The following is a 15,543-nucleotide window of genomic DNA, read 5'->3' on the forward strand; positions in this document are numbered from 1 at the left end:
AAATGTATTACTGTTCACGCCGCTTTTACGATCATGTATACAGTGCAATATCTGTTGGAACTTCGATCGTCGCACCGTTTTCGATAAGCGGCGGTGGAACCCACCCACCAAATGCTCGTCCAATTTCTTCCGCGACAGCAAGGGTTAAATGATCTTGATACATACCGCCAATAACCTGAAACACACAACACAGATAATACAGTAAAATCGCCAACAGGATTGAAAATTGAACCGTTATTTATAATTAATCCTAAAAAATTCAGTGATTTTAATGTGATACATTACCTGTATACCAATAGGAAGACCGTTTTGATTAAGACCCAATGGGCAAGCTGTTGAAGGCACACCCAAGACGTTGATAATTGCAGTATAAGAAAAATTAAATGGTTTGATCAGTGGCTCATGATGCATCGGCGCTGCGGTGGGATGTGTGGGATATAAAAATATGCCGCCGTCGTCTAGCATGTCCTGAAAAAAGGTGATATTGAGGTTTGAATGTTACGTGATTAATGAAGAGAAAGTTCGGAAATCGGATGAAATTTTAAAATGATTAACTCTTAACGTCCTGTACCTTAAACTCTAGATAAAGATCTCTACTTTGCTGAATAAGTTTCGTATGTTTTTCGCTCCCGAATTTAATTCCGAAACTTTCAACTAGTACAGTGATCAATGCGATCAATGTATGAGGGCCCATAAAGGTGAACCATTGAGCCAACTTCCACCATATATTCAGCACTCCTGTCCGGTTGGACAATTCATATGCAAATCCTCTCGCATCCTTTGTACTCATGTTTGCCAACCAGAGGTCAGTACTCTTTTTCATCTTTTTTAAATCTACTTTTTTTGCCTTCACCTTGTGAACTCTGGCGAAGTAATCAATGACGCGATACATTGCCTCTTTTATTTCAGGCTCAACTGGGCTCACCAATAGCTGCCCACCATCATCTTCCATATAATAAATCTGAAAATGATGGACTTAGATTATCAAATGTTTGAAATTCGATAACAGTTCTTTGAACGTATTCTTTGTTAATTCCATACATTTGAAGAGAATACAGTAGCAATTGGACAAAAATGATATTTCATTAATTATTATTAATTTTCCTAAGATATAAACCTATTCAATAAAAACGCGCTTTTCAAATAGGAATAATATATTCGTACCTTCAATTTGGAAAGATCCACTTTACTATCTAGATTAAGCATACTGGCATTCTTTCCAGCTAATACTCTGAGCATAGGAATCAAGTCAAACGGATTTCTGCACATCGGACCAAGGCTGAGAAGAACGTCCTGTTCTTCATGATGAGGACTCGGATATTGACCCTCATTTGAAACAACCCCTGTGCAAATAATCGTGATATTAATCGTTAATTGAATTCGACATTTTATCCTCTGTTATCACGGATGACATTTCGATTACTGACCCCTTGTCGTCTTATGTCCAAAAATACCATTGAAAAAACAAGGCATACGTATCGACCCTCCAATATCCGAACCAATTCCAAATGGTGAACCTGCTGCTGCTATCAAAGCACCTTCACCGCCAGACGAACCTCCAACAATGTGCCTGCAATTTTTATTCAAACACTTAGTAGTAGTCATTACACTTCTGCGGTCCAATGAGTTAAATTTCAGTTGGAATATACAAAGCACCAATGGTATTTCGAAAATATTACTTTTTCGTATTGAAGTTCAAACACCTACTTGACATAATAGTTTTTACAATTATTCTATGATGTGACTGACCTTGTGTTGTAGGGGTTCCTACTTGTTCCGTATATGCAATTGCTGCTCTCCCACCACATGGCCAACTCAGAAACGTTAGTTTTAGCAATAGGTATAGCACCAGCAGCCCTCATTAATTTTACAGTCTCCGCATCTCTATCAGATACTGTATTTTTACGAACAACTAATCCAGCGGTCTGTTTCATTCCCGCAATAGCAATACAGTCCTAAAAAGCGATATAACAAATTAAATTTTGTCATAAGCTGGCAGTCCTGATGAAAATTTCTGTTATTGATTGTAATATTCCTAAGGAACTGTTTTTCGTGTGAAATAAAATTCATATTTAAGGATTCCATCGTCAGATGTGATATTTAATTTAAATTAAACACTTTTGAGTTAGTTATATGTAAGGAAAATGCACGGTGATTAAAATAATAATAATAATCCAGATTGACGAAGTCTTAACGTTTCCTGATCGTAAAATTGAATTGTTACGAATAAGTTAATAACTCTTCGGTGATTGTACCTAGATTGTAAATTTCAAAAGCACCTTTGTCGTAAATGGCACTCCAAGAAACGGTTTCTCCATTGTTAAAACTTTGATGGATGGTGCGTTTGACGATCTCAGCATTTTATCGCATTTTCGAGCTTCCTCTAGTGCCTCTTCAAAACGACCTTCGACGACGCAATTTAAGATTGGTTGAATTTCGTTAATTCTATCTATGTAGGCTTGAACTACTTCTTCCGAAGTGATCTGTAATTAAATCAAAAGAATGTTTCAAGCATACTAGCTTCAGCCCTGAAATAGACAAGCTATATTCATCAGACGTTGACATGCCCTTACCTCTTGTTGCCTGATCTGAGCAGCTAAAGTCGAGGCACTGTACAACAAGATACGGTTCTTTATCGGAGGTTGACATTCCTTAGGATGACAGAAATACGCAATCAAGCTGAACACTCCACTTGCTATCAACTCGACAACCCGGTGGAAAAGGTTGACAACTTGAATTATTGGTTTCATTTTTGGCTTTTCCTTTCTGTTTTTGCTTGACATCTGTGTCCTCGGAACAAAATGAGCATAAAAAAAAAAATTAAATTATCAATCAATTGGTAATTTGGTACAATAATATAACGCATGGTAACGAAAATTACATGCGGTCTCTAATAATAATGACTTCGATTTTAGGGTTAGGAACTTTTTCTCATAAGCCGACAAAGCCAAATACCGGGTAAGTTGCACATCATCATGTCTCAAACCATCACCTTAAATTTTGTGAATTTACTGCCCCTCTTCTTCACTACGCAGACGGTATGCCTGATTCAAACAATGAAACAAATGACATCAACGTTCCATCGACACGCATCGTGACTCGAGTACACGTACAGTGTGCATAACAAACTGATCTAAACGCGAAGGTGCCGCCCGGTTAGGGTATTCCGGTTTATTTATTTTTACGTGCAAGTATACATTAAGAAGTTTACGATTTGATGTAAATAGAAACACTGGTTTTGGTTTAAATGATGAGTTAAATGCCAACGATAATTTCGTATGATTCGGTGTACAAGAAAAATACAATAAGCATGCAGGAAAACATTCGTTTGCTGCATGAATGAATGACGTCACGACTCAATCCCTCTACCCTCAGTTCCTTCTATTGATACGAGCCAACGTTACTTTTTCGTAGCATCATGGCTCAAGGTCAAACATTACTTGAAATTTATGGAGAAATTGCACATTCCTAGTATTTGTGAAGCGTTGTGGGGATTTTTTTTTAACAATATTCTATCGATTTTAAGGTTCGTGCTGGAGAGGTAAGACGTAAAATAAGTTAAAACAGCGTGTTTGGTTTTTGAATCTAGTTATTTGAATTTATCATTTACGCCATTCGTACATGCGTTTGTCAGAAGGTTGAGTGAGGTATTCATAAATGAAAAACAAACAGTCGTTTTGTGGTGGAAATATTCGTTTCTGCAGCATCGACGAAAAAAAAATTGTTTATCTGACACGGGTATTCAAATATTCAAATTGCGAGGAAATGCAATTAGAGTCACGCGGGTAATTTCATTCAAATAAATTTCTAGAGAATGTTATCATAAGGATCTACTTTGGTAAGTATCGAATTCACGATCGAAATAACACTATCTTTGCACGAGTGTCTAGGTTTTCATCGCAGGTCGGAAGCAGGCAACAGGTAAGCCGGATGCAGTTTAAAACATTCTCAACGCATATCCTCTGCTGAAGCAGGTCAAGCGTCACGTGTAGACTGTGGCTCGGCAAACAAGTAGTATTATAATTTTGTCGTCCGTTATTTGAAACTTTCAGGGACTGATATCTCATAGCTACTATAAAACGTTAAAAAGCGCTCAACTTGAGGAATTTTATCAGTGCTTAGATATCGTTGCCTCGTTCGCTCCGTATAAGGCGTTATTATGCAGAATAAAAACTTATACAAGCCGAATGATGGAGTGATGATATACGTATACTTACGCGGTGTAAAACTCGTACGGAACGTAAGCTTATAATCGTGAATTTATAACTATCTACTGTAAACGAGAGAAATAAACATGTACTGAGAACACAATTCTGAATACTACATACATCTCTTAATTTTATAAAACTAATGCGGTAAAAGCTAGCCGGTCGCCAGCCATTGCATACGACAGCGTCTCCAGTGATCTACTGAAACATCATCCAACGCTACCGACGAAATAAATTGTCCAACTAGTGGTCCACTATTGGTCCAATATACGATGCGAGCGATAAATAACGCGACACGCTCGCGCCATCTGGGGAAAAAACGGGAGAACCGGCTGTCAACGAGTCGGGATTCCTGCCACAAGATGACGCCACCAGTGGCTTCTTATTTTTCACACGAATGCGCATGCATAAATTTTACGTGTGATCAGAATCGTTCGATAAAACATGTGTTTGCCTTCCGAAGAGAATTGGTGATATTTCGAAAAGCAAAATAAATCAGGTATACGTGTCGTTGACTGGGAACAATGAGTGAAATTTTCGTGAGTAAAAAATAACCTCCAACACGTCAGTTATTCGATCGAATTCGAGTACTCGGAGCACGCTGGTTCTCGAAATGAGTTTTCGGTTTCTCCGCACGGCTTATGCGTGCGCACGAGTCTATTAGTATATGCATGCAGCCGACAATAATCGCGCCGATCCACAGATTGCGTCACTGAAACTGTGGCGAGGACGACCTTAATCCTAGGTAAGGAAAAAACAACGAAAACTAACCGACTAATAAACCCACTTGCAGTCGGAGTTGGAATTAATTAAATTATACACGCACGTCTGAAGAGGAGGCACGCATCCATGGGATCTAGTTGTGTGAGTAACCATTTATGCCTGCGTACCTATTTCAAACTCGATTCAATGTGCAATATCTACGTGCGCGGCATTGCCAAGCCGCGATGCTTCTGATTAGACTATAAAAGGACGCTTCGTTCCATCAATTATATTTTTAACACACAATGGCAAGTAACCATTGCCCACCTCATATTCACCCTCTGCCCGTACATTTATTCAATTTTTAGTCTTGCAATTAGTCACCTCGATCGATTAATTCTAAATTCTTCGTTATATATCTACTCTGGACCTTCTTATAAGGAAACATCGGTTTAGTTTATACCAGAAGCAATTTTCCCTTCGCTTTTTTTCCCTGAATTTCAGCCTGTTTCCCAAAATTCTCAGGCAACTACGGTAGTTGTATGTGGTGTTTATCTAATGCTTTTCACTTCTGGTTTTAAAATGAAAATGGAATTAAACGTATGACGCCAACGCAAATGTACCCTATACTGGAGTTCATAGTTGAGCCTCCTTTGATTTTTGACCTGAGATGAGACCGCAAGTACAATGCAATTGAATAATCAGTGAATCCAACGAGTTGCATCGACGCGACATCAACAGTTTTTCTCACGTCCGTGTTATTTATACTCAATCATTTTAACATTTGAATTGATTTCAGAAAAATGTACAGTCCGATGCCATTAATTACCGATATTTGGCATCAGGTGAAAGAGAATGAAATAAACGTATAAGAAAGTAATAAACAAAACACCGAAAATGGAGACAAACGAAGTTGAAAATGCTGAGAAAGTTCGCTCCGAAATTACCAATAGCAATAGTTCCGCGGATGCCGTGAAGCCTCCGAAGGATGCCAAAGGTGCCAAGATAGTTGAAGAAAAACTGATGAAAGTAAACGTACAGCTAAAACCACCGATATCGCCGACTAGTCTTTTAGCACAAAATATAGCCCTCTTACCTACGGGGGTCGCCAAAGTAAAGCAATCACAACCAGCGAATTCCGTTCCCAAAATGAATTCGTCAAATTCCGGATCATCGAGCGCATCCGCTACCGGTGAGTGAACATTTTTTCACCACCATTTCGAATGTGATTTTTACGTCAGTATATTTGAAAACGTGAAATTTGAGATTCAATGGACTAAGTTGACTTATTTCAAAGTAAATCTGAATTAATCGTTTAGTTTATTAACACGAATCGTGCAAACTCAACGGTCTGCAATTTCGAAATCCAACAATCTCTTGTTTAAATTCGCGTAAAATCTTCACACTTACTTCTGCTGAAACTTCTTTTCTGTACGAATTTGAAAGAATTCATACAAAATTATAAGCTAGGTAGTGAGAGGATGACTGGTAAAAGTTAGAGCCATTTGCAAAGAGTTTATACAACCTAATGGCTGTAGAATAAAATATTATTTTGCATAACTCAGTTCAAGGCTAATCTGAGCTGAACCTGTTGAATCTGTTTGTATTTGCAACAAGTGTTTTACTCTTCTGTCAAGCTACGTACAAGACTTGTTTATCCTGAACTCTATAAGAATAAAAAAGAAAATTCAGCCTAGATCATGTGTAGATATTAATTAAGATTCCTTTTTTGTTGAAATATTGTTATAATTACCGAGTGTCGACAGCATACCGTACGGATAAATTTCCTACCTCGTTTACCTTGATTATGGTAAATAATAACATTATCAGTCGAAAAGATTTGTTCCACGATTATATTCGTCTGCTCACGTCATTCACCGCAGTTTGACTGATTACTACTCTATTACTTTGAGTTGTTTTCATGCTTGTCGGTCAAGCCAGTAAGTAAAGGAATGAATTCAAGCCTTACGATCTTGCATAAAATACTTTCCATTCAAAGTTGTAATTATTTTCTTCAAGTCATACGTGCTTCACGCACTACATGGCATTCGTCCGATGATGTTCTAAAAAGTGATTGCTCACCTTGAAGAAACGTCATCAGATCCGTCTCTTTATTCTTGGTTTTCGACGAAATACTTCGTAACGTGCATTGATTCTCATTGCCTTCATTGAATACAATACTCCAAGCACGGACGGAATTTATACACCGACAGAACGAGCATCGTTGATGTTTCCGTTCAATGGTCAGTTACATAATTGTCCCGAATCGATTTATTCCTTTGAATAATCGTTCGTAACGCTTGTACACCTGTATTGCCTACGTGCGCGCATTTAATTAACCCTTAGTGATAACGAGGTGTAATAAGGAATTAGTCGAATCATTCGTTGACGATATTTCGAAACTTCCATCGCTTTAAGGATTTTTTGTAAATTGAGTGATTATACATTTTTATACCGCAAGATCATGAACCCCGTTGTAATGTCCGTTGCTAATCAAGGCTAATGATGGATCGCCGCGTGACAAGTTTTCCTGGAACACGCGTTAACCGCGTATTGTTTTTATGATATTACGTGTTATATTATATTTATCTGATGACGCTAGCTCGGACAAAAAAAAAAAAAATACAATCTCAGACTGTAGCCACGCTTTTTCACGTAATTATAGGTTTTAAAGAACTGGAAGAGACACAAGTGCAGCTAAATGGTAAATCAAGATCCAGACTTTGAAGCTTTGCGAGTCTCAATCGCGCTCAAAGTCTGGACAACTAAACTTTTACACCATTGCAGATTATGTAAAATAGGAATTCATAAGCAGTTTATGTCATTTCAAGCTGTTCTGAGAAAATAATTTCTCAAATTTGCATTTATTTGTTTCACCGCAAAGATCCACTTTTAACTAAATTTCATTTGAACGAAAGAAATATTCAAGTACAGCTAACTCTGAGGGACTATTTATTTCGATTGAGAAAATTCGAGTCAACCTAATTAATTTAATCTATTACGGGTTGCCGATGAACCAGTTATTCAATTTTACCTTCTACTATACATTAAACTCAACGAATACTCATTTGGCTTCAATGAACGTTGATTGCTTCTAATTAATTCCTTTCCGTTTGACTAAATTTACGAATTTTCTTCCTGTAAAATATCTCGTTAGCAGCCTGCAATTAGGTGATTCATTTCTGTGATTCAGAGAAAAGTTTCTCAATTCAAAAAAATTATGCATAATTTCGTCTAGAGTTACAAGAAAAGATTTCAAGAGATGAAACAATTGGTTTAGTGGAAAGTAAAAGATTTCATGAATCCAAGTAAATTTTATTACCTATTATTTCGTCCAATCTCTCAAACTTTTATTCTCAGTGTAAGCAACTGCGAGTGACATTTTTTTTTTCCTATCAGCGTGTTTGCGAAACTCGATGAATGTTTAGTGGAAATGGATGAATTTACTTGGCGCGATTGAATAATTGGACAAAATGTGTCTTAGGTTGCGTTACGTAACAGTCGATACGCGTATATCCGATACGTGCGCTATCCTATTCTGAAATGCATGACACGGTTGAAGTTCGACCGTAAGTACGAGATGGGAATTGGAATCTATATTATACGACCGGCGGATCACCGTACGTGGATGCATCATTACACGCGGTAAGGAAAAACGGGGAACGGATGTGCGAAAATGACTTTTGAAAGGCAATTGAGCATGGTTGCAGTACCTTATTGATCTATCGGAGCCGTGCGGGAAAGGAGAGAAGAGCGAGAGAGAGAGAGAGAGAAAGAGGGGGGGGGGATCGCGTGTCTATCAGCGTGGGTTCTAAGCGCAGTATCTGTCTCTCTCCTGGTCTTTAATCGTCCTGGATCTGGATCCAGTTTTAGCTCTAGTTTCAATGCCGCACGTCCAAAGCTCGAGCTTCGAGAAAGTCGCGAATTTCCTCCACTTCAGTCATCCCGAAGTACCTCTTAAACTCGCTCATTTTATCGCAGTGGTGTTGTAGTCGTCCACTAGACGACGGGCTTCGTAATCTCGACTGACCTCGCCTCTCAAGCGTCAACGAGGACCATTTCCTCACTTTAACACGCTTGCAGAGCTCTTGAGCTTCCCATCTTTCGGAATAAATTCTATATAACAGTATGGATTATCTGCTACATCGCTTGATCGCGTCATTCTTACATATTTATGGGACCGCAGCTGTTGCGAATAAATGTGCGATTAAGTTATGTAGATATTTACAGAAAAATCGGAGTTTCGATAGCCGTGGTATATACCTATAGGATGTTATACATGTATCGCGGTCAGGAATATTGTGGTTTCGAGTTTACACGGTTCAGATCGTTGAATTACGATTAAATTTCCAGCGGTAGAAGGATTGATTGCTTAAAGGGGAACAGTGATGGAAAGTAACTTTGAAAAATGGGACAAATTTTTACAGAGTGACAGCAGAAATGTTCCAAGGATTGTTCCCTGGAAAGATTAATTCCTTAGAATGACCAAATAAAAGTCAGTCAAATAAAAATAAACTTTAAGGCTTTCCGAAACTGATTTTACATTTTTTCTGGCAGTCTCGAAAATTATATTCATACGTAAATGAAGAAATTATGCTATTCCTCCACCATATCTCAGGTTCAGTTGAAAATTTTGATTTACGAATTCAATGTTCATTTTCTCTAATTGTAAGTCATTAAGAACACGAAGGCTTTAATACTCTGTTTCGATACAAAATTTTCAGATAAAAAGTTACTTGATGAAAGTGTTTGAATTCCGGGTGCATAGAGGTTTTTTGATTTTAAAATTGGCGAAGTCGTAAATTGACTATTTTATATACTTGTCAACACGCAACCTTCGGACAACTGGGCGACTGTACCGAAAAACAGTAATACAAAGTAGCCATTATTAGTTGATGAAAATTATAAATCAATTACTAAACCAAACCGTTCACTCGTCGTCAAAATTGAAATATCTAGTCGACTGGAATAGATGATTATTAATATATTTCCGAAACCGTTGAAGAGACCTGAGCGTTTCACTGTATTGAAAGTCAAGTAAAACGATGAAAATTTAGAAACAGGTTCGACCAGTCGAACATTCCTGCACAAGCACAAATGCTCACATGTACCTATGTTTATCCACATTCCCTTCTGTACACCGAAAGAATAAAATTCATTGAATCAACTAAATGTGTGGGCATGGGCGGCGAAGTAAATATTTATTTGTGTTATGTTGTTCTGTTAGTCGCGTGTGTGTGTGTGTGTGTTGATCGATTGCAATTAAATTTTGTTAGACCAACAGATCTTGAATTGAACCAAATAAACATTTACTTCGCCGCCCATGCCCACACATTTAGTTGATTCGTCGACTTTTTTCCCTCAGTGTACCTTTGAGGTTTGAGGATTTAATGAAAAACAATCAGGGGGTACAGAGAGGTGAATAAAAAAGAAAATAATGCGGGGTGTATGTGCTGGTTATACTTTGGCAAACTTACGCGCCGAATGCACCTGCGCTCGTATTTCATATATAGCTCGACTTCTGGGTGCTTACGAGATTATGGCCAATCTCAAGATGGTTAATTCCGGAGATTACGAATTGAAACAGGCCGTCCTTGATGCCGCGTTCAAGCCGTAGACGAATAATTGTGATTCACGCGTAAGATGTGTAACGGACACGTGCGCAAGAGTTCGTCGACAGCTGTTATTGGTGTATATTTTAATCGAACACGTCCGCGATTATTATTAAATTTTTAACAATTGAATCGGTTTGCGCGCCGCTGTTCTCTCGGTTTTTCATACAACGTCCCGGCAACGAGGTTCAAACCTTCGAAGTCAGTCAACAACTAACCGTGTCCCGTTGGCTCGGTAACCGCACGCTACTTGCCACTCGTTGAATGTTTTTCAATGGAATACACTCGTTATTAACACGTTGATTAAATGATAAAAACACGTCTCCGAGGTAATTCTAATTGCCGCGTCTACGCGTCGATGGAAAAGCATGTAATGATTAACGTCATTAAATTTTTTCCCATCATATTGCTGATTTTAAACGGTTTTTTTACAAATATCGTTAATGTATGTAATGTACTCGCTCGCTTCGCTTCGCAGCTTTACATTATTCCACCTATTGTGCGTATTACGCAAGTAATTGAGTCGGTTAATTTTTCAGACGGCCAAGAAGATTGACAAAAGTATATCACGTTTCGTTCTTTGTCCTCCCCGACAATTTAACCATTGAACCTCTTTATGTGGAGGTTGATTTAAATTTTCTCTGCACTCTGTCAAGCGCTCACGGTGTGTCCTGTGTGTTTCAAAGCAGACTATATATTATTAAAATAGACTATATAAAAATTCCGGATCGAATCTAATTACAAATAACCCTTTCCTCTTACACAATTCAATCCAAATCTTTGGAACAGCTCGACATGACTCCAGCAATTGACCCGGATTCATTTTACTTGATGCGAACCGGTGCTTACCGGTTTCCATAATTTTTTATCGTAATTTTTAACTGTAGAAATCAACGAACTCACAACTTTTCACCATTTTCCATTGACGCTGATCGAAACGAATGCTTTCAATTAACACACTCTGTATTTATTTGCAACATATATAATCGCAAAAAAATTTGTGATGATGTGGTATGTTTGCGATCATATTACAAACCGTTTCCGCTCAATGAAAAGAACAATCACCTAATAAAATCGCTATGTCTTGAATTCTTTCCCTCTCTTCGTTATTCAGAAGGTTTTTAAGTATTGACAAAAAATATCGAGCGTAATTTTAACGCTGCGTGTAATTTTCATAAACCAGAAGATATCCGGATATTGGATTTCCTCTGAAACTGATCGATTTTGCTGTACTATATAGTCCGACAATTTTTCAGGAAATCCGCGAAATAAGACGGCACTTGCACCAGGCCATAGCCTTATGGATTGGATTCGACTAGGTGCTTCAGGAGTCGATTTAACAGGAGTTAATGGCGTTCCGCAAAATGTTACTCCTTCGGAACTTGCCCGACACAACCATCCGAACGATGCTTGGATCGCGATTCGAGGTCAGCGAAACTTCCTAGACGCAATTAACATGAAATCGGAATAGCGATTTTATCTTGACTTGTCAAATTTTTATCTACTTTCTAGGAATCGTGTACAACGTTACGAGATACATAGATTTTCATCCAGGTGGAATGCCGGAGCTTATGAAAGGCGTGGGAAAGGATGCGACCAAATTATTTGACGACGTAAAACATCAAATCTAATTCATTGAATTTTGACATCCCCATTCAGTGGTTAAATATTTTTTACGTACCTATAGAACATTTTCAGGTGCATGCATGGGTCAACTACCAAAGCATTCTACAAAAGTGCATCGTGGGTAGGTTGAATCGTTTCGCTGGCGAGACTTCGGCACCACCCGTGAAGATCGTATCTCCTTCTTCAACGTCGTCTGGTCTCCTTTCGCGATGTATCAGTGAGTGAAGAGTCTGCTTGTCCCGTTATCTGTGCTGTAAAATTGTACGTAGTGAAACAATGAATTTAACAATCAACGTATTTTTTATATTATGATTTATCACAGAACAACGTTCAACGAGTGAAACTACTACTCCGCATCCGAAAATGGATTGGATTCAAACTAGCAATACTATCACCTTATTTTACTATTCCCTACGAGATCATCCAGCAGTGGGTTATCAACTAATGCAGATCACCGACTCTAAATATCATTTTAAATTTTGCTTCGAGAAAGATTTCATAATTCACGACATTAAATTATCTGGTGCTGTTAATTGGCCTCCGAAATGGAAGAGAAATTTCGAATCCATGAAGGTGTGGCGTTTTGTAATTTTTTTGTAAAAGTTCTGTACTTTTCGATTTCAATTTTAACGAAAAACGAATCGTTCTCAGATGGAAATCACATACACAAAGAAAGAACCAGGCTTGTGGAAAACTTACGGTACTTACAAAACACTGCGCGAGCGTAACGCGAAGCAAAGAACTTACAGAGAGTACGAAGTAGTCAGCAATACACCGCTCTGTAAGTTGGTTCACTTGATCGTTCTTCGTACTAAAGAATACTTGGAAATAGTACCAATAGGCAGGCATGTCGAAGCCAAACTTCAAATAATGGGTAAATAGCCACACCGTTTGATGCACATTCGTATACCTTCACAAATCTCGATCACTTGTATACCACTTTCTCGTCTCACACAGGCACGGACGTATCCCGAATGTACACTCCGGTTCCGCCGTATCTTCACCCTGAGGATGTCGCACCCAACTACGATTCCGATTGTATTTGCTTGATGGTCAAGAGGTATGCCGATGGCGCTCTTAGTCCAACCATGACAGCATTAAAGTCGGGGGAAACTTTGATGCTAAGCAATTGCCTGGGAACCTTTACCGTCGAGAATTTCCAACAATTTACTATTTTTCACATGCTAGCTGCAGGCACCGGTCTCACTGCAATGCTGTCGATCATTCAGTGGGCACTCGGCAGACGCAACGTGTAAGAAACAAGAATTCACTTCGTAACAGTTACTCCTAATACAGTCTTATCAATTTACAAAATCTGTGTTAAATCTTTTTTTAATTGTGGTTTCGACGATTTGATCAATGTCGATATGTATTTTCGTTGATCGTTCTGTTATAGAAGCCGTATTAATGTTCTCAACTTCAACAAGAACGAAGATAGCATATTTTATTCCAGGCAGTTGGATAAAGTTCTCTCAAGCGAGCCAAGGTGAGAAATTACCTCACGTTTTGAATACTTTAGGGAGGTATTCAACCCTTTCAATCTGCAATTTTTTAGCAAATTCTACCAGCAAAACGTGTGAAACTTGAGTTTCATCCTGTAGAAAAAAACTGCTTCTCAATAACAATCATACCCCTCATGGACTGGTACGTTCCTGAATATTTTTACCGAACAGAGTTCGAAATATTTTTTCAAAGATCGTATAGGTCATTTTAACTTTTTTAACGGTAAAGAAATATTCTACCCACTGAAGATCATGTCACCTTTTCATGATTCACCTTCTTTCAGATTCACTGTTACGCATATTTTGTCACATCCGGAAGACTCCTGGACCGGTCATCGTGGCGAAACTTCGACTAATCTGTTGCAAGAATTGTTTGGTCCTAGTTCTCAGGCATGCGTTTTCAGCTGTGGACCTAGACCCTTCATGCAGTCAACCAAGAAGTTAGTTTTAAGTTTGATAGTAATCTTTCGTATTCAATTATCTTACAGCTCTGTTCATATATTTTCGTTAATTGATATTATACATACAACTTTGCAACGGGTATTTCATACGTCGAATATTTCGAAACGTGCAATTTCAAATTTTCCTTCATGACTGATGTCTCGTTGCAGGATACTTACAGATCTTGGTTGGAACTCGTCGCAACTACACGAATTCGACGACTAAATTTCGCCTGAAATAGCCCATAAACAAGGTGCGGCTACATCGTTGTAATCACGAACGATTTATTAGCTTTAATAATTTGGGCAATGACTAATTGTGTCGTGAGATTAAAATGAAACGCAAAAATAAGTGAGCTTCTTTGAAAGTGAATCGGAAAATTATTTTTATTATGCGTATAATGTTGTTGAGTATTATTCTATTCCGTATGACGATGAGATTAGAGGAAAGAAATGTAAGACTTAGAATTTTCACGCCACCGGATATTGTATAAAATGATAAAATATCCAAATAATAATTTCGCTTTTAAATTTTCCGTTCTCAAATCGAAGTTAAATTCTTTGCGGCACAACACACATTTTTCATATAATAAACCGTCAAATGAAATTTGTTTAACTGATTAATGTGCTAAGTTCATGGTGGATAAAAATACAGAGGACATTGTATTCGAAGATAATTCATTATTTCAATCTGTGTCCGAAGTCATTCCGTATACTTAATATACGTAGAAAGAGTTGATGAGTTTCAAATGAAATTATTTGCAATTTAGTTGCGTCATAGCGGGTTACTGAGGTTTTTAAATGTAATCAGCTGAGGCACGCGAGTCTCGGATGATGAACAGCTTTTGTTTTCAACTTGATTATACTCAGAAGAATAGTAAAATCTTTCCTAAGTTGGGACCTTGTTTCGAAAGCCTGTCCATATTAAACATATCCATTTTGCACGCGTGAAAACTCTCAACTGACATTGCAGTCTTAGTTTGTACCTGATAGCAGTAGTTTCCTGTTTGTAAGAAAGTTTACCGTTGACCGTTTCTATTTTGTATTCGTCTTGTAGTCGTGTAAATGACTAAATAGATTTAAATATACATGGTATTATACTGATATACAATGTACGATAAAGAGATTTAACGGCAATTTTTTATAATTTTTTTTTTCTTTCATTCACATTCATCGACCCTGCTAACTAATTTCGTTAGGAAATGTAATTGTCTGTGATGTAATTTCATATATTATTGACATGGCATAGAAACGATCCGCGTCGAATCATGAATCGCACAAAATTCGTACACCTATAAAACGATTTTTCGAACTTTGTTAGTTTCAAGATCTGACAAGCAATTTAATTGTGGGTACTTGAAAGGTACGTCAATTCCGAAAACGGGTCTAAGCAATTCGACGTAAAAACTTTGTAGTTAGTTTCTCTTGATTTACAGAACCAATAAACTATCTA

General features: G+C 37.9%; 2 protein-coding genes across 13 annotated transcripts; one reads left to right on the top strand and one right to left on the bottom strand.

Annotated features, from left to right (window-relative positions):
• Nucleotides 1-31: 31 nt before the first annotated feature.
• LOC124187704 (fatty-acid amide hydrolase 2-A) lies at nucleotides 32-10,734 on the bottom strand. Of its 8 annotated transcripts, none has more exons than XM_046579751.1 (9): nucleotides 10,388-10,734; nucleotides 2,574-2,783; nucleotides 2,280-2,483; nucleotides 1,750-1,955; nucleotides 1,428-1,570; nucleotides 1,165-1,343; nucleotides 572-961; nucleotides 286-468; nucleotides 32-175 (listed from the first exon to the last, which is right to left on the bottom strand). In XM_046579751.1, exons 1-9 carry the CDS (start codon nucleotides 10,415-10,417, stop codon nucleotides 32-34), a joined length of 1,689 nt encoding a protein of 562 aa, XP_046435707.1. In that variant the 5' UTR covers nucleotides 10,418-10,734. The 8 variants fall into 8 exon arrangements, with proteins under 8 accessions (XP_046435707.1, XP_046435713.1, XP_046435708.1 ...); XM_046579757.1 differs by having other exon boundaries at nucleotides 2,574-2,790; XM_046579752.1 differs by lacking the exon at nucleotides 10,388-10,734 and adding an exon at nucleotides 8,865-8,896 and having other exon boundaries at nucleotides 2,574-2,790.
• LOC124187702 (cytochrome b5 reductase 4) lies at nucleotides 4,599-14,767 on the top strand. Of its 5 annotated transcripts, XM_046579746.1 has the most exons (12): nucleotides 4,599-4,953; nucleotides 5,043-5,072; nucleotides 5,710-6,102; nucleotides 11,779-11,949; nucleotides 12,035-12,135; nucleotides 12,221-12,365; nucleotides 12,471-12,721; nucleotides 12,800-13,022; nucleotides 13,106-13,400; nucleotides 13,545-13,634; nucleotides 13,935-14,090; nucleotides 14,262-14,767. In XM_046579746.1, the coding sequence occupies exons 3-12, from the start codon at nucleotides 5,808-5,810 to the stop codon at nucleotides 14,314-14,316; spliced, it is 1,782 nt and encodes a 593-aa protein (XP_046435702.1). In that variant the 5' UTR covers nucleotides 4,599-4,953; nucleotides 5,043-5,072; nucleotides 5,710-5,807; the 3' UTR covers nucleotides 14,317-14,767. The 5 variants fall into 5 exon arrangements, 4 of the variants coding, with proteins under 4 accessions (XP_046435702.1, XP_046435701.1, XP_046435703.1 ...); XR_006872183.1 differs by lacking the exon at nucleotides 14,262-14,767 and adding an exon at nucleotides 13,704-13,792 and having other exon boundaries at nucleotides 4,599-5,072; nucleotides 13,935-14,075; XM_046579745.1 differs by having other exon boundaries at nucleotides 4,599-5,072.
• Nucleotides 14,768-15,543: the final 776 nt, after the last annotated feature.

The sequence above is a fragment of the Neodiprion fabricii genome, chromosome 1, assembly GCF_021155785.1.
Source record: "Neodiprion fabricii isolate iyNeoFabr1 chromosome 1, iyNeoFabr1.1, whole genome shotgun sequence".
In the NCBI taxonomy this organism is placed as follows: Eukaryota; Metazoa; Arthropoda; class Insecta; order Hymenoptera; family Diprionidae; genus Neodiprion; species Neodiprion fabricii.

What these genes read in the sequence shown, in the direction of transcription:
- LOC124187704 (XM_046579751.1), bottom strand. Translation starts at nt 10,417, where the DNA reads ATGAAATACGAGCGCAGGTGCATTCGGCGC. An exon ending in ATCTTTATCTAGAGTTTAAG is followed by an intron (nt 469 to 571) that starts GTACAGGACGTT and finishes ACCTTTTTTCAG; the next exon opens with GACATGCTAGACGACGGCGG. An exon ending in GTCTTCCTATTGGTATACAG is followed by an intron (nt 176 to 285) that starts GTAATGTATCAC and finishes TGTGTGTTTCAG; the next exon opens with GTTATTGGCGGTATGTATCA.
- LOC124187702 (XM_046579745.1), top strand. Translation starts at nt 5,808, where the DNA reads ATGGAGACAAACGAAGTTGAAAATGCTGAGAAAGTTCGCTCCGAAATT. An exon ending in GAAATTTCGAATCCATGAAG is followed by an intron (nt 12,722 to 12,799) that starts GTGTGGCGTTTT and finishes AATCGTTCTCAG; the next exon opens with ATGGAAATCACATACACAAA. An exon ending in AGCCAAACTTCAAATAATGG is followed by an intron (nt 13,023 to 13,105) that starts GTAAATAGCCAC and finishes CGTCTCACACAG; the next exon opens with GCACGGACGTATCCCGAATG.